This window comes from Ochotona princeps, chromosome 5 (genome assembly GCF_030435755.1).
Source record: "Ochotona princeps isolate mOchPri1 chromosome 5, mOchPri1.hap1, whole genome shotgun sequence".
NCBI classification, from domain to species: Eukaryota; Metazoa; Chordata; class Mammalia; order Lagomorpha; family Ochotonidae; genus Ochotona; species Ochotona princeps.
In genome coordinates, this window is record NC_080836.1 from 27,942,288 (window position 1) to 27,960,480 (window position 18,193).

General features: G+C 40.1%; 1 protein-coding gene across 3 annotated transcripts in view; it reads right to left on the bottom strand.

The window, feature by feature from the left end:
• Window positions 1-9,946: 9,946 nt before the first annotated feature.
• GTDC1 (glycosyltransferase like domain containing 1) overlaps window positions 9,947-18,193 on the bottom strand; it is a 312,493-nt gene continuing 304,246 nt past the window's right edge. For all 3 annotated transcript variants that reach the window (XM_058664455.1, XM_004577185.3, XM_058664456.1), the window contains 3 exons: window positions 16,791-16,861; window positions 15,988-16,079; window positions 9,947-11,060 (listed from right to left, as the gene is read on the bottom strand). In XM_058664455.1, coding sequence (XP_058520438.1) covers window positions 10,977-11,060; window positions 15,988-16,079; window positions 16,791-16,861 — 247 coding nt within the window. In that variant the 3' untranslated portion in view covers window positions 9,947-10,976. The remainder of the gene's footprint in view (window positions 11,061-15,987; window positions 16,080-16,790; window positions 16,862-18,193) is intronic.

The following is an 18,193-nucleotide window of genomic DNA, read 5'->3' on the forward strand; positions in this document are numbered from 1 at the left end:
GTTTAGACGCGTAGAGAGGAAAGTGTTCTGCCCAGCCAGACCGCGATTCCCTTCCCGGGCAGCCCTGTGGGGTAAACGGCAGCCCCGCACGAAGGCGCAGAGGCGGGAGCAGCCCGCTGCCCGGGGTGCGGGTGCAGCCTGCCGTCCCTGCAGGCGCGCGGGCCGGGGTGCGCGCGTGTCGCGGGGTGTGCGCGTTCTTGCGCTCGCGCCAGTGCGGGTGTGCGGGGAAAGCCACCGCCGCCGCCGCCGCCTCCGCCTCCTCGGCTGGGCTGGCGGAGCCCGAGCCCGAAGATGAGGACCAGCTCTGCTCGGGCTCCCGGCTTCCCTGCAGCCACGGGCGCTGCCGGTGACCGCTTCACGATTACAAAGGGAAGCGGAACTTCCTGCACTGAACCGGGCGTCCGAGGCCGGCGCCGGTGAGGCAGGAGCTCGCGGGTTGCCCCGGTGCCCCGCACCCCGGTGATAAGAGCGACTGGGTGCCCGCCCGGGGCGACCCTAGCCGCTCCGGGAGACTTGGGGCGGGGGTAGGTGGGGTGGGTGCCCTGCCCCGGCGTAGGCGCACGCAGGCTACGGGGGCTGGGACCAGCCGTGGCCGAAGTGGACGGGCGCGCGATGCCTCTGCTGCCCGCCGCTTGCCCATTGCCCACGGCCGGGCTGGGCCAGGCGACCGCAGCCCCCAGCCAGCAGCGCACAAGGCCAAACCCGAAAAGGGCGGAAGACCCGCGAGACAGAGAGGGAAGGAGAAAAGTGGTAGCAAGCCCCAGACAAGGAATCTTTAATTACAGATTAAAGGCAAACAAAACTGTACACCACATTTTCCATGTGTCAGCTGACGGCCGCGACAAAAGGAAACACTGTGCGTGGAGGGGGAAAAAAGGCCTCTCCACACCCCATACTCCCCCACAATGTGTGCAAATGTAAAATGCATTAGGTAGTGACTCTGACTAGGTGGTGCCCGGGGCCAGATCGCAGCTGCACACTCCGTGGTGGAGGAGGACAGTTTGTGAAGCACCTAGATGTCTGGGGGACCTCTTCACGAAGAAAGGGAACTGTAACGACTTCAGTGGAGCACACTTTGCTTGTTTAAAACTTCATTACTCATGGACTTTTAAGTTTTAAAATTGGTGCTTAAAGTGTTGCAATTCATTATCTTCTGTACACACACACACACACACACACACACGCACACACACTTTTGTTGACTGCATTTTATTGGCCTGATATTACAGCATTAGAAATACAGGGAAAAGCCAAGCCGACTGAGAGCCAGGGAACATAGCTGCAAACACCAGAGCACACACACTGCTCTCTATGGCTCCACTGGAAACAAGAGAGCTGCCTGCTTTGATTCCTCCCTTTTAATTAATCATGATCACAAAACAGTCTCCACCCTGTCCCTGAGATTTCAGATACAGCTCAAATCCCTGATGATGTCCTGCATGGAGAAGTGGCCAGGCCTCCAAAGCCCACTCGTGACCATAGCACACCTTGATGGCTTCTCTCTGGCTAAAGTTACACAGCTGATAACCTGTAAGGACCACCGTGGGCCACCACACGACACCCCTTCGCCGAGGTCTCCCTCTGGTAGCTTGGTCAGCCTTAAGAACAGACCAGTATGCCTTCTGGTTAGCCGTCTGTTTACTTTCAGCTGACACAGTGATGCGCCAGGTTGAGGGCAGGAAGGCTGCACTGCCTCGTCCTTGGACCAATATTTCTCTTTGAAGTGGAGGTTTTTTCCATTTTGCAACTCCTGTTTCCTTTACCCCAATGCCATTTCCCCAACCGCCTGCAAAAATATTTTTTTTCAAAGTGCTTTTTCATGTGGTTCCAGTTAAGTGATTTGTCCACACCCCAAATAATACTATTTGCATTCAAGATTAATAGCTGCATATCAGTAATTCTTAAATACCTTCTGATGCATATTTCCAATTTAAATGATTCCTAACATTATTGGCCAGGCAAATGCCTGAACCAATACATCTGTGGGCTGGCTGCTGTCCAAATGACAACCAAGGTACACTCAGGGAATAAAAACACGATTAAGTTTCTGCAATTGTAGAAGGCAGAGAGAGCTTTCTTTCCCTCCCACCTTCCTGGGAAGAAGATCAGCAGATTAAGAAAATTATGTAAATCACACACAAGCTATCAATTCCCACCCTCCTCCTGATACAAATTTAGGACTTTAAAAATCTCATGTAAGGCAGCTAGTCCTTCTGTGATGTAACCACACCCTTTCCACTTTGGCTTCGTCCTTTGGTAAAATAAATAAAGTGAAGGAGCAAATGAGTTTTTTTCTTTTCCCCCTCATCACTTTCCTGTGTTTGAGGCGGCTGCACTGTTGTTGCTGTTTCAGGGCAGTTGTTGTTAGTTCATGTTCTTACCACCCACCAAAGAACAGCACAGAATTAAGTTTATATTAATAAATGATGTTCATGACTAGGCTTCTAAATGCCAGAGTTATGATTTATTTTCTTAAATGGGTGGAGAAAAGAGAACGGCAATAAAACTAGCTCCTAAGACATTCAAAATCCTTGACTTCACACATCCATGTGGTTTTCCTCTTTTTGGGGGGGTCTTTTTGTTTGTTTTTTTGGATATATCTCTTCTTACTAAGATCTGTTATCAGGGACTCAATTTTTTTTTTCACTGTTTGGTCCATAGCTGCAAACCGTATTGATTATAATGAACTCTACAGAAAGTTTCCTGCGTTCCTCTTTTCAACTGTGTTTATAATTGCCCCTTAGCCCCCCCCACCCATTAAAAATTTCCCAATAAATCCCTGCACCAAATAAATGGAAATCTGCAACTTCAGACACCCAAGGAACAGAACATTAATCCACTTAGTAAAATATCCAGCCCTCCTGCACTCCATTTCAGCCTTTCTTAATGTAACATTTAGTAATTGCAGCTGGCTCCCTAAACTTCCCTCCCTCCCTTTTATTCTGAATCATATTGGCCTTGTTTAACCTTCATTTCCTTTTCTACCCCCCACATTTGTCCACATACTTTGCTTTGACCATGTTCCTCCCTTTGTGATTCTACTGCCTGAATTGAAAGCAATAAATGGAGCTTTCTAAGAGCTAAACATTTTCTGGGAAAATCCCCTTCTACCTCCCATTCCTCTACGAGTGCTTTGTACCATTTTTATGCATCCTTCAGTGGTAGAGACCCTGTGTTTTCCTGGTCGATCATTAAGTTGGGCTGGCTTTTTAGAACTGCCTCCATCATCCTGAAGCGAAGGCTTTGTACTTGGCAGCCTCTTGTGTCTTTGGAATGCCTTTCCTGGCAAGGACAGGCATTTGGGTTTGACTACGATTCTTAAGTTACGATTCTAAGCTAATTTGTTCAGTTAGGTTTCTAACTCTGAGCAGTCCTGCTTCTCACTGTGAAGTGCTCCATGATGCTGCTTAGTTGGGAGTGGGGGTTGTAAATGCAAGATGTAATAGACTTATATTGTACTTGGTTATCAGTTTTCAAAAACAGCTGCATGCTTTGATATCTGTGTAAAGAAATATCGGAAGATAATGTACCACTGGTATTTATTACTCTATAATTATGTGTCAGTGTTTCCCTTTTTTTTTAAAGAAAAAAAATCTCTATTTTCAGAAATTCATATCTCAAGCATAAATTTCCCGTGGAATTACAGTCTAATACCATACTAGCAGCATCTTTTAAAGTTCTCCCTCCCCTCTCTTTTCTGAGAAAAGTAAGTTTCAGGATGTAATTTCCGGTGTATCTATTTGAAATGAGAGGAAGCTGGGACACTGCTGCACAATTAAAGGTGCTGCAACCTCGGCCTGTTTCCCTGGCTCTTGGACCCTTTGCTCCAAGTGTGACCATGGGGCTGCCTTTTGGGTCCAGGGTCAGCCCCATAGCCACACAACAGGAGCAGCTTCCCCCTTGTGCGATTTGAAAGACAGCAGAGAAAACTCAGTTGTTCCTACATGTCATAAGCATCACACAGTTAGGAAATTAGAAATTAGGTGTTTTGCATTCCACTTCTTTTGGTAACCTAGAATACAAACACAGCTAGGCGTAACATGAAATATACCCAGAGCAAAACATTGCAATTTATCCACGTTTTCTATGATAATGAGACGCAGAAGGAAGAATGAGAGGCACGAGGGAGTGGCTGAAGTTTCCCATGTCCCTTCTTTTATGGCTGCTCTTGACCACTGAAATTGACCACAGCCTCTGGAAAGACATTGGGAAAATCTGAGTTCTAAACGTGCCTTTACCACCGTGAGGCCCAAGGGAAGTCAACTTTTCCTCAATCCCTCAGTTTCCTTACATCTAAAATGGGAAGGTTACAAAATTAAAGGCTGCCCAGGAGGGCCAGTGAGAGTACCTGAATGTTTGTGGCAGAATTCAGACCGCAGTGAGTGCCTGTAGTGGATGGGATATAGAAATTGATGCCTGGGCCCAGCGGCGTGGCCTAGCAGCTAAAGTCCTCGCCTTGAAAGCCCTGGGATCCCAAATGGGCGCCGGTTCTAATCCTGGCAGCTCCACTTCCCATCCAGCTCCCTGCTTGTGGCCTGGGAAAGCAGTTGAGGACGGCCCAATGCATTGGGACACTGCACCCGTGTGGGAGACCCGGAAGAGGTTCCAGGTTCCCAGCTTCGGATCGGCGCGCATTGGCCCGTTGCGGCTCACTTGGGGAGTGAATCATCGGATGGAAGATCTTCCTCTCTGTCTCTCCTCCTCTGTGTATATCTGGCTGTAATAAAATGAATAAATCTTTAAAAAAAAAAAAGAAATTGATGCCTTCCTGCATAGAATAATAGCAAATGATGTGAAGAATTAAAATACTGCCACAGTCAGTGGTCTCTCATGTTTCTTTTAACATCAACAATGCTGGCCACCAAGTGATCCCCCTGTTATCATTTGCTCTCTCTTGCCTGGTAAAGAAATGGAAACCAAGTCATGCAGTTAGTCATGGAGCTTCCTGAAAGGCATGCAGGTAACAATGAGAACAGTTCATATGGAGAAAGGTTTACAGTATATTTATTACACATGTATATCATATATAATAATATGTGCTTATACACATAGTGTATGTATATGTGTAATACACATACAGCAACACATATATTACATTTGTATATATTATATTCACATTACATTATATATACACATATACTACTATGTATTATTACAATATATACATATATATGTGTGTGTGTGTGTATTTCCCCTCTCAGCAGGCTCACTCAGGACAAATGAAATGATACTGGAAACATGAGATTTCTAATGTAAACAATTTCCATTTCCTGGAGGAGCTTAGGGACACATTCCTCCTAGCAGTCACATCTTGCAGTACTGTAGCTTAAGTCTATAAGTGCATTCACTTACAGCAGAGTAATACAAGTTTTGGAAAATCTTTCAAGAATCACTTCCCTACATCAGTTTCTGAAAACCATCAGGAACCTCTCAGGGTTGAAACAAATTGCCATCAAGCTGTGGGGGAGGACAGTAAGGGATCTCTCAGGGAATGAGAGAAAGTGGGAGCACCACTTCTTCAGGAAGTCAAAGGGCCCAAATGACCCCTGGGAAAGCAGCTGTATAGTGAGTGGGGATCTTGGTCCCCAAAGCCATGTGTGCCTCACATACAATGCCAAGCTATCACTCAAAATCCCAGGGACAACTCCCTTCTCCATGGGACAGGTTGCAATGAAAGAACAGAGACCACAATTCTCTCCTATCTTGAAGAAAGAAGGGGACAGGTGACGGCAACAATGTCCCAAAGGCTGCTGTGTTCGTCCATACAGCCCTGAAATGCACCAGCTAAGGAGGCACTCTTTAAGCATCTGCCTCCCTCCTCCTTGCTAATCGTGAAAAGGGAGGTTGTTGTTTTCCATCTCGTATTTGAAATGACAAAGGTGTTAGTTAGAAATGGCGAGAAGCAGCCAAGAAAAAGGAGCCCATGGAAAGCAAGTGTGACCACCTCCATGGGTGAGGTGCAGCCTGTGGATCCCAGTCAGTAAAAGGCAGCCGACTTGGCTTCCTGTGCAGAACTGGCTGTGAGAGCAGTTTCTGTTCCTGGCTGAGGGAAATGGTTTCTGACTCTGTCAACAAATGCCGAGGATGGCTTGGTAGCAAAACTAACCACATGCTTCCAGAAGTATTTACGGCTCCCATCAAAAAAGGTATAGCCAATACTAACATTTAAGACAAGTGAATATCAGAGAGTCACAAGTAGTTATAAGCCTTTAGATATCATGACCCACTTATAAAACAGACCATTAATTGTGCAGCAAAAGTGTCTTTTCTCAAGCTTTCCATTGTTCTTGCACTCCTCCGACCTGTTCTTGCAGATTTGATGCCAATTCCCATGATGATTGTCATACTGCATGTTTTAAAACTTTCTGTTACATTTTAATGCACATCTTAGCAGGGAGGCTATATTAGGATGCATTAGTAGTCCTACATCTCAATTACACTTTTTTAAGATTAAAAAATATTGGGAGGTAAAAAGGGGAGGGGAGTAATGGAGAGGTGAGAGAGAGAAATCCATCTGGTGATTCACTCCCTAAATGTTCACGACACTTGGCACTGGGTTGAGGCCCAAACTATGAGCTGGTAAGTCAATTCAGGCCTCTTATGTGGGTGGCAGGTTTCCAACTACTTGTGCCATCACTCTTGTCTCCCAGTGTGTGAGTTAGCAGGTAGTTGGGGTCAGGAGCTAAGACAGGACTTGAAACCAGACACTGCAAATGGGATGCGGGCATCTTAACATTGCTGAACTGCCAAGCCAAATGATACCCCTCCTGTGCAAAATGTAAACTGGAACATGTCTAAGCTGGTGATTTGTGGTATACTCTTTTTGTTGCTAAATATGTTAAATACTCCCCAATTTTCCAAGGAAGCAGAAAGTCCATTAGGATGATATTTGCTAATAGTCAATAAAAGAGTAAGAATCAGAGAATGTGTCAGCACTGCAAGATGGCACGGACTTCATCTGAAAACGGATTCTATCACCCACAGAAAGCATCTTGAGATTTACAAAAAACTTCTTTTGTGGCTCATGTTTCTGGGTAGCAGATGCTTTCTCAAAAACAGATTTTACTTTTAAAAATATCAAATATAATTAACACCTTCAACGTAAAGTGAAATCCTTGGTTCCAGATGCATTTCAAGGTGTTGAAATTAATCTGTGTAGCCCTCAATGGCTAAGGGTTTCCACGGAATTGTGGATGCTACTGCTATCTTATGTGTCATGGTTAAAGGACTGAGAGGAGCAAGCCCTGTAGACCTAACTGTATCTGAAGGATGATCATTAAACTAAGCCCACTGGGGAAAAGGTCCCTTGACTTATTCTTGATCAACACATGGCACTTAGTCTAGAAACACCTAGCCAGAAACACAGCTTAATGAAGTTCAGGGCATGCATCCAGGGCATTGTATCAAGGTCTTGATTGTAGGCAGATCTTCAGACATATTTAAAATTAAGTTGGCTTAATGATTTAAAGAAAGAAAAGAAGAAACATTTTCACATACTTACATAACAGGGATGTTTGATTTCTACAATGAGTCTTCAGAATGAAGCTAAGGAAAATAGCAATTAGTAAGTCAGTTTTCCCTAAAATTTGTATTCCCAATTATCTGCTGATGTCAGCAAATATTATTTTACTTAAAAACACTCCACACACACTTCACCACATCATGGGTGTTGAGAAGTATGTGCACGTGTGTGTGCGTGCATGCAAACACAGGGATACATTTTTAAAATCTTTGAAAGGCAGTTATAGTGCGAGAGATCCTCCATCCACTGGTTTAGTCCCCAAATGGTTGCAAAGACCAGTGCTAGGCCAGATCAAAGCTATGAACTAGGAACTTTACCTGAGTCTCCCAAGTGGGTAGGGGACCCATTTCTGCTGTTCACTCAGCTGCATTTGCAATTGCATAGGATAGTGGAGCAGCTGGAACTGAATCAGTGCCCAACACAGATACACTTTCTAAGAAAATTTTGAGAGTTAGAGTGAGGCCAGATGCGGGGTAGAAGGAAGAGGGCAGAGAGAAACAGAGCTCACATCTACTGGTTTACTCCCCAGCTGATCTCTATGATAGAGACTTCTCTGAGATGAAGCCATGAACAAGGAACTCAAGCTGGTTTCTCATATGGGTGGTAGGGAATGAATTACTAAGTGCTCACCAGCCTTACAGGACCTGTTTTAGAAGGAGTCTGGAATTAGGAGTTGACGCTGGGAATAAACCCTATGCACTTTGGTACAGGCTATGGGGATCTTAGTGAGTAGCTCAATTACTAGGCTAAATGGTCGCAGATATAACTTCAATACTCTTACAATGTTTTATTGCTTTTATGCTCTGATACAACACATGGTAGCACCACTTTCAAAAAAATCATAACTTTATATATTGGCAGGAATGTTGGACAAAGCTAAAGACAAAACTGGATTTGAGTTTTTGGTGTAAAAAAACATCATATGGAACTGGTGTTGTGGTGTAGTGAGTGAAGCCAATACATCTGATCCCAGCACCTCATATAGGCACTGAGTTGTGTTCTGGTTGCTGCTCCCTTTCCAATTTAGCTCCCTGCTAATGCACCTGGAAAAGCTGCAGAAGATGGCATGCATGGTTGGGCCCCTAACACACTTGGGAGACCAAGATAAGCTCATGGCTTCAACCTTCCTCAGCCCTGGCCATTGTGGCCATATGGAAGATCTCTCTCTTCTTTCCCTCTCTCCTTCTGTAATTCTGAGCTTCAAAAGAATACACAAATCTTTAGCAAACTCAGCTATATATAGATAACTCAGAATCATATTTTCTCAAATCAAGAGAACATTTACATGTTTAGCTTTCACTGTCTGAAAGTATCTAAAGTGCTGACCCCATCCATTAGTACGGAAACTTCCATGGATAGTTGTTGAGCATATAGGATGTTATACACCATAGAATGTGAGCACATAGTCTTAAGGACAGAAAACCACAGGAAGTAAGCGCTGAGTTGCTTCTTGCTGTCAGATCGTAACATCTTGAGAAGACATTATCGGTGACACAGCACCTGGTGGACTGAAGCACTTGCAGACTGCCTCTTCCAGTCCACGTCGGTACAGAGTATGAAGTATAACCTTGTCCCAGAGGAAGTACCCAAGAATGTCTCATTCACACTCATATCTTTGCTTTTGTTCTCCAAAGGGGCAAAGAGTCCCAGTTCCTTAGGTTTCTACTGGGAGGTACTTTCATTAATAGTGCCTGATTTATCAGTTCTATGGGTAAGCAAGTAAGTTTGCTAAGGGCCTTTTCTGTAAGTGAGGATTTGAAGCCAGTGCTGTGGTGGCCCATAAAAAGCAGCAGATCTCAAACTGGACAGGGTCACAAGTCTCCGCTCAAAGGGAGAGCTTGTCACTTCCACTTCTTAGACTCCCTGCCTTCAGATTCCTATGCTTCATGGACTTCAAACTGCCTCCTTTGATATGCAAGACTGCCCCTAACCCTAGGGCTGTGCCTGGCTTCCCATCCTTGATGCTTTTCCTGCTTTGGATTTTGCTACCTGTGAAATGGACCCTGCTGGACATCTGAACCATGGCTCACTTGATGTGGGATATTGGCTAGACCACTGTATCCTTGTAAAATCCGGAGAGCCAGTCTTGGCCCTGTGTCTAGCCACCTCTCCCTGCTGCAACCCACTCTGCAGTGCATAGAAGTTGTTTCTTTCAAAAGCTAAGAAAGTTACAATTTACCTGTCAGTAAACAGAAGATGGTTTATCAACAGACTTTACCTTAATGACTACAAATGTTTACCTACTGCTTTCCAGAATGCAAAGAAAATCTTGGAAATGTCATAATATCTTACAAACATTTGCGAAACAGATCCTTGTTCATCCGGAAAGGAAACAATTGTATTCGTTGTCTCTGACACAAGAAAAACCTTCAGTGAGAAACATACAGATAGACGTACACACTTATAGCTAGATGAATATGCTAATTAAAGTTTGCAGTGGGCAGTTTATTAAAAATTTATTTCACAATGTAGACATTCAAAACATCTTCACATCACCAAATAGAGCAGCCTGACTTTCGGAATTGTAAGTGATTTATCTGGAAACGGTATCTGTTGTAGGTATCTGTTGAGGGATGGTTTAGTCAAAATTACTGTTAGAAATATTTTGAATTCTCTTTTTATGCCTGGAAAAAAAAAGTAAAACAATTACCTCAGTGTTCATTTTATGGGCAGGATGGCCCCTCTTACTGTATTTGCCATGTTTGTCCGAATTACAGCTGTTTATCTTGCAACTTTCTGTGAGATTAATTAAATGCAAATGTAACTCTGTGAATCATGGGAATACCTGCCAGACCCCTTATTAATACCTTCGCTTAAAAACCCCTGTGCTGGAGAGTCATTAATTTGCTCAAAGAAAAGTGCTAAAGCAGCCCTTTGCCCACAAACCATCTTGAGATGGCTGCCCAATTAGTCTGGTAGCATTCTGATCTCGTTTCAGGCCCTGTGGCCCTTTGAGGACACAAGAAGGCTCCGACGATAACCTGGCAACCTAGGTAGAAACCCAGCCAAGTGTGAGTGTTTGAAGCTGCAGTTTGGCTGCCATCGTGTCGGCAAAAAGAAAGAATTCAGGCACCATGTCATCCAGTACAAAGGATAAAAACGGATTCAACCGGAAATTCAATGTGGCACCACATATGGGATACATGAGTGCGGTTATACAACAGGCCACATATTTTTTTTGAACAGTCTCCTACATGTGATGCCGAGGACATGTGTAACCATCATAGCGTCTCTAGGAATCTGTATTTAATTTGGGTTGGGGTGGTGGCAGGGATTGGAGATCTGAAGCTGCCACAGGTTTGTGGCAGATGGCTCCGTGTCAGCTATGACAAGCAGCCAGGCTCAGCTTCCTCTGCAGATTTTCTTTTCTCTCTGATCAGGTAAATATGGGCACACTCTGGAAAGTTCTTCAGATTCTGCCTTAGGCTGCAAGTTTGTGACTTAGCCCCATCTGTCACAAATCTTCCCCAGGTTCTGCTGTAAGCAGAGACCTGAATTTACCATGCAGGGATGCCCAGGAAAACGGAGCCATTTCACCCTGGAACAAGAGGGAGAAAGAGAGGAGGAAGAAATGAAGAAGTATTAAGTACCAAAAAACCAAAGAATGCTGAAAATTCATACTGCAAATCTGCATCACTTACATCAATTATATTTGAAAAAGACACCAAGTAAATGGTTCTCGAGTTTCATCACTTTGGGAAATCCCAGTTTCTGATTGGTTTGAAATGTTGCTAAGTTTCTACCCATGGGAGAGAGCTACTGGTTTGTTTTTCTTTTCTTTTCTTTTCTTTTCTTTTTTTTCCGCAAATGGGTACACTCTGCACACATACTTCCTGGTTTATATTATGGATGACAGCTATTAGAAGTTTATCATCCAACTTTTAACTTTTATAAACACAAGATACGCAACACTCCTCATACACGTTTTTTGGTAATGTGAATTTTACTTTTAAGTGGCAAAGACACAAGATAAATGCCATTACTACTATGTGGAATTTATAAAGCACTTCATGTTTACAAACGGGTTCATATTCATTATTACATTATAAGGGGGGATGCTATGAAGATCAAAGAAAAAAAAATCCCAGGTTTACACATGAATCATATAGAAACCAAGAAAATCACCTACATCCAGACTGTAAATGAGTAACAGAGACAGATGAGAAGCCAAATTCTCTATCAGATCTTAAATAGCCAAAGCATATCTTTTATACTAAAAGAGTTTTGTTTTAATTTTATTTAGACAAATCAAAGGAAAACCAAACCAAACCAAATAAAGTCGAGGGATGAAGTAAAGAAGGAAGAGACAGAAAAGAAAAAGAAAGAAAGAAATAGAGAGAAGGGTGGGGCATGGGGCAGAACGAAGAGGGAGGGAGGGATGAAGGGAGGGATGGAGAGAGAAAAAGAAAAAGAAAAAGAGACTAAATTGGGAATTTGCCTGTAATTGCTGGGGCAGTTGAGAGATCTGAGACATTTTGAAATGTCCCAAAGATTCAAGTTTTTCTTTCTAAGGAGAAAGGACGGACTCAGAAGAAGGGTTAATATCAATGAGCAACACCTTCTTGATATCAGGAGAGAGTATAAGCTGAAATTAACAGAGAACTGTAAGTTGACCAGTCTTCTGAAGGAAACTTCAAGTGGCTTGGCTGAGGTTCCAGTAGATAGAGCCTGACATAATTAAGACAACCACAAATGGCTTTTCTGGGCATTGCATTTGAATTGCAAGCTTAATCATTGTTTGGAATTAGTTTTAGGCAGAAATCTGAAAATTCTTCTCTCCTCCAAATAATAGCAGGCTATAAAGTGTCTCAAATTTTGAGGAATTTACAAAGTACACAATAAGAGTCAGTATTTTTCACACAAAGAATTTTAAGAAATTCCAAATCACCTTGAAAACCAAGAGAAGGAACAGCATCCTCTTTTTTGCACCGAGCATATTTTTTTTCTCCATTTTTAAATGAAAGTAAATGAGAAATAGGATGGGGACAATCTTTTGTGGTAGTCCAGGCAGTATCAACTTATACAGCTGTCCCATTTGTATTTTTGTCTTGTTTTCAACACTAGAAACAAGGCATTATCCACACATTTTGTTTTCTAAAGCATTTCAGATGTCATGATGAAAGGTTTTCCTGAAAGTATGGAGTATTAATCTCCAGTTATTATTGCAAGTTTTCAGTAAGTAAATTCACATAGTAAAAGCGGGACCATCACATTTTTTTTCATTACATATAATTTTTTCATTCTATAGATTTCCTGAGTTGGAAATGGAAAATTATTGATGTCACATCATCCATGGTCAATTATTTTATAATTAATTCTAGAAACCTGTGTTCAAATTATACTCAGGAGTAACCCAAAAGTCCATTATTGTGAAGGAGGTCACACAGATCTTGTGTGTGGGTGACAACTATATGGTTAAACCACTTGCTTACTCAGAGGAATGCATGTCCTGAGAGCACAAGAAATTATAGTCAATGATAAACCTGTGGATGTTAACATTTTAAGAAGTCCTTTTAGATGAAAACATTTGACAAGATGGATTCAGATTTTTGAAGCTACTAATTTTTTATCAGTAGATTTCTCTAAAGATGCAAAGAAAAAATGTGTAAAAGACAGCAAGAGCCCGTCCATATATTCATCCACAAGAATTTAAACCTGAAATCATTTCAGGTGAGAAGTCATAGACACAGTATACCCTAGCAGAATTATTTGAAAAAAAAAAGAGTAAATTCTGTTTTTTGCTTTTCAATTACTAGCATGCTGTTTCAAATCCTGCTTCAAATTATAGTCCCCCACAAACCCTCACTCTTATTGAAAGTATAATGTCTCATGTGAGAAGAAAGCCAAGTGTTAGTGGCCTTATCCTAGTCATTAAATTTCTAAGTGTGAATCCATATGAAAAATTCTATCCTAAAGTGAACTCTATAAGAAGTTGAAGTGATTTTAAAATGTAAACTTCCAACAACAACAACGAAAAAGGGTAAGGTGAAAAATGTAAAAGGAACAAATTAAAGAATTCAGTGACATTCCATCTTTGTAGATCTCAGAAGCATATGTTTTAGAAAAGCAAAACAAAACTGTCCAATAGAGTAAATCTAAAAATAAACCCCAACATTCTCTTCACGGTAAATATGAAAGATTCCCTTCCCTTGCATGAGAAAAGTCTATTACAAAAAGCTGCCTTGGAGGAAATAGTTCTCCGGTACTCAGGGAAAGTAAATTTTACCTGGAAATGTTTGTTTATAAAATAGAAGATGAAAAATTATCATCATTCACAATATTTTAATTACAAAGGCTTAGAGGGCATTCTTTATTTGTTTTGACTATAAAGCCAATTACTACCCACAGACTGAATCTGCGGTGCCTCCTGTGATTATAAGACAATGCCTTATACCTTGTCAGGTTTTCCATTATATTGGAGCCATGGATTTCTTCATTACTTATAATTTGGACAAATTTGTTATTTTTTGCGTGTAATTTTTGAACACATTATTAATGAGAACTACAAATGGGGATGCATATGAAATTATACTATAGCTTTATATGAAAAAAAATCCATTGTAGAAAATATCTAAAGTGAATTATAAATGTAAACTCTTACAAATGTTGATACATACATTACTAATTTTTATAACTTTGAGTTGGAACCTTTTATAATGTGCAAACAAAAATATGTGTAAATACTAACATGCAACGGTTCAGTAAAACAACATTTCAGACACATGATATCTTTTAACATGTCAAAGGAATGATTTGGTATAGTAACAGCTTACCATTATGCTGACATTCTTTCAGGATTTTTCCAGGAATTGTTTGTAAAATAGATAATTATAACTATGTTATGGCAGTAACTCCTTTAAAATATTTCAACTAGAGATCTGTTCTCTAATTAGAGACAACTTGTTGCAGTAACTTATGAAATGGTTAAAAATTTCTGGGTGCATTATTAAAGGGCTGGTAAGGCTTCATCTCAAGGAATGTCAAGAAGTGATAAATTTTGATGCAGTAAATATATTTTATAAATAGTTAACCAAAAATTCACATGATAGGGAGATATCAATAATCTGACTATGAATTTATGGAAAACAGCTCAGTGTCATATACAGAAACCGAATCCATTTCGACCAACATTTTTATTTCCTTAATTTCATCATTTGAATTTCTTGAGAGACTATCACGTGGGTGACAGTTTCAGATTTTGCACAATCAAAGCTGCTACTGAACTTTCAAAATCAGGAAATCTTGGAGTCAGCCTTGGAGGACTGCTTTAGCTGTGAAGCTTCCCGTGTATACAATACAATAGTATTGACTCAAGGAATAATACTGAAGCCTGGAACTGTTCAGTCAGCATTTTAAACTATTATGAGCTACCTTCTGAACCATTGCCAAGTTAATAGACAATGAAAGATAATGAGCTTGAAATTGGGTGTTAAATTGCATTTTTGGTTCTCTCCCTTTTTCTGGAAGTTTAACTGTTTCCTGCAGAAACAAAGCCCTGTTTTGATGTATCACTATGTAAATATGGATTTTAGGCCCTGAAAAGGGAAAGGAGGGCGAAAAGACAGGAAACTGTATTTCATATAGAAGGTTACATATTAACATGGGAAAATTAAAATATGTTGGATTATAAAACTGCTAGATTGTAAACTATACAGAATTTATGTAAATCGAAGATCTTACATTCAAAGAATATAAAAAGGTATATTACTCATGGCCTAGAGCCACCTTTGCAACTCATAAAGCAGATTTATCCCAGTTCAATTACCTAGACTTCTAGTAGGGCTTTTTCTGTGCTGTTATTTTAACAATGTAAAATTCTTGATTCAAATGAGGGAAAAAGATAATGAATGAAGGGACTGAACGATGATGCTATTTATACTATTTTCCTTTGCCTTTGCCATCCGATGAGATCGGCAGTGTTAGTTTTAAACAAACTGAAAATTTTTCTATTATTTCATTAAACTGGACAAGAGACATATTCAGCTTTTGAAAATCCACGAATCCATTTTTCAAGTAGTTAAAAAACGGACACCCAAGTTCACTCATGTTATTTACCTGAATTTTTGAGGACTAAAGATTTCATTATATTGGGAAAAAAAGCTTATCCTCATTAGTATAATTGTTGAATCTTTCCTTTACTTCTTTTTGAACTAATGAGTTACATTAATCCAGGTTCAGTTTTATAAGCCTCTTGGGGCTGAATGTAAAGGACAGTCATCTTAGAAAACAATAAATTTAAAAAAAAAAGCATGTACCGTACATTAAGTGCATGTATTTCATAAGACCTAGGTTAATATAACCGGCATCCAGTTTAATTAATCCTTGTTAGTGTAATAACTAATATCCCTCCCTAGCATGTTTCCTTTAAACATTAGTATGTTAATTAAATGTTTTTTTTTCTTAAAGATTTTTCTTTGTACTTCAATATGGCATGGATACCATGTAAATCTCTTTGCAGTAGCTACCTTATAGAGATGTTTTCTGACAATATCTGGTCTCTTGCAGAAATTCTGGAGCCTTTTGGAAAGCTGTTCAGGTGTAGAATACAGATATTCAGCTGCAGGAAAAACAGATACATTTTTAATGAAACAAAAACCTCAAAGCACACACTCGATATTAGTCACTTTACTAATTAAAAATGCATATTGCTCTGTGCTGCTTCGTGTTTTACATTATTTAAGCATGATTTTATAAGGTTACCTCAGCTCACAAGGATGTTTAATGCTAAATAAGACTGTGTAGTTGTGCTGTTTAGACATCTCCTTTGGGTGATTAAAATACATTATTCTAATGTAACACAATGCATATGTGATATATTTAGTGATGAGATTTTTTTCCTCGAAGAACTGGTACTGTTGCTGTATGTATCATGCACAACAGTTGCATATTATTAACTAGTCAATTGTTTAAATAATTTGGTGTGACTTTCAGTCCCTGAGTTTTCTCTGTGTGTATCATTAAAAAAAAAAAATCTGTAAGCAATTACAGCAACACTGACCTGCTTATAAAAATCCATCATTATGGGATGTGTATGCTAACAATGAAGAATGCTATTTGAAAACTTGCTTTTTTGTTATCTTAAAAGAACAGATGGTAAATATAAGCTTACTCTAATGTATTAAAACACATAAAAATTTCCTTAACACTAACATGTTGACTTGCCAAATAAACAATTGCTCCTGCCTAAGTTTATTTTCAAACTTTCTAATTTAGCAGGAAACATGTATTTTAAATCTCAACAAGGACAAAAGCAGATTAATGCAACTACCTGGAAATATTTCGGGATACACCAAATCTTTGGGACAAAGTGGGTAACAGCCACAATACACAGCTTCCAGCCTAAAGAAAATTTAGAGAAAGGATAATAATCTGTTTAAAAATTATTATCATATCCAGAAAGTGGTTTTGTTTGCTTAAGTTAATAGCACAAGTCCAGAGCTAAGTAGGACGCCCCCTCCAAAAAAAGACAAAAAAGACGGTAGTATAATGCTAAAAGCCAAAGTTGCTCTTTTGAAACATCTTATCGATCATATATGAATTTCATAGAACAGAACCAAGAGCATATGCTTTGTTCACTGAATTAATCAAAGCGCGGCTCTGCATTTTTTTGTTGTTTCTAAAATACTGTTTAACACATTTTATAATCAGCAGATAAACACATGTAACAGCATGGTGAAGCATGGACAGCTTTTCTTAATAACGCTGCAAAGCCTCAGAATGTTCATTTTTCAAAAATGCTTCAATAACATTGCAAATACTTAACTTCAGCACTGAAGCTGTAGGAATGATCGCGGCACTTTTAAAAGCAGCAGAAAAAAAAAAACCAAACTTACAATCTGTTGTGATGGGGCATTTTCATTGTAAGCTTTTTCTTCAGGACAATTTGTTAGTATGCAGAATGTGAAACTTTCCCCCCCTCCTTTGGCTGAAAAACTCTTATGAAGAATACTGAAATGAATATTTTGCTTTCTTGACTAAAAATTCATCTCGCTTTCCACTTTATCAGAAGACAGCACTTTTATCATTAAGCAAACATGAGAAGTTTCACTTTGTGAGAAGAATGTTCATGGATTTCTTGGAGCGAGTTTTTCCTCATGACACAGTTGGAAAGGTTACGCAAAGGGGGGCACTGCGCCCCTATGATCGTGTTAGGTCCACATAAAGACTATTGATCTGACATATCATAAACTTTGAGATACCACTGTCATTTCTGTTGTCTAGAAATTATGCAGTGAAATCCAAAACACTCTTTAAAATATGTTTATTTTACAAGAAACTTTGAATTGCATCCAAAATGTTGACCAAAGGCGGAATTTATTTTGAACTGCAGATTTTTTTCAACCCAAGAATAATTTGAAGTCATGTCAATATTTACCTTGTTTATTTACAGTGACAAAGCACATGCAATTTAAGTCATTTTAAGTGGGTAATGTTTTCCTTATTTCATTATGTTAACTGAAATTAGTTTAAATGAAAAGTATTTTTGCATATTCTAGTAAAATACTGAATTCAGATTTTTTTCCTGAGTCTTGATCTAGAAGACGAAAGATAACGGAATGTAAAAGGCACAGGTTCTAGTTGCCAATGACTAACTCCAGTCTATGAAACTAATATCCATTTTCTTCTTTATGTGTATAGTGTACACACAGTAATTCCTATAGTTAACAGTGA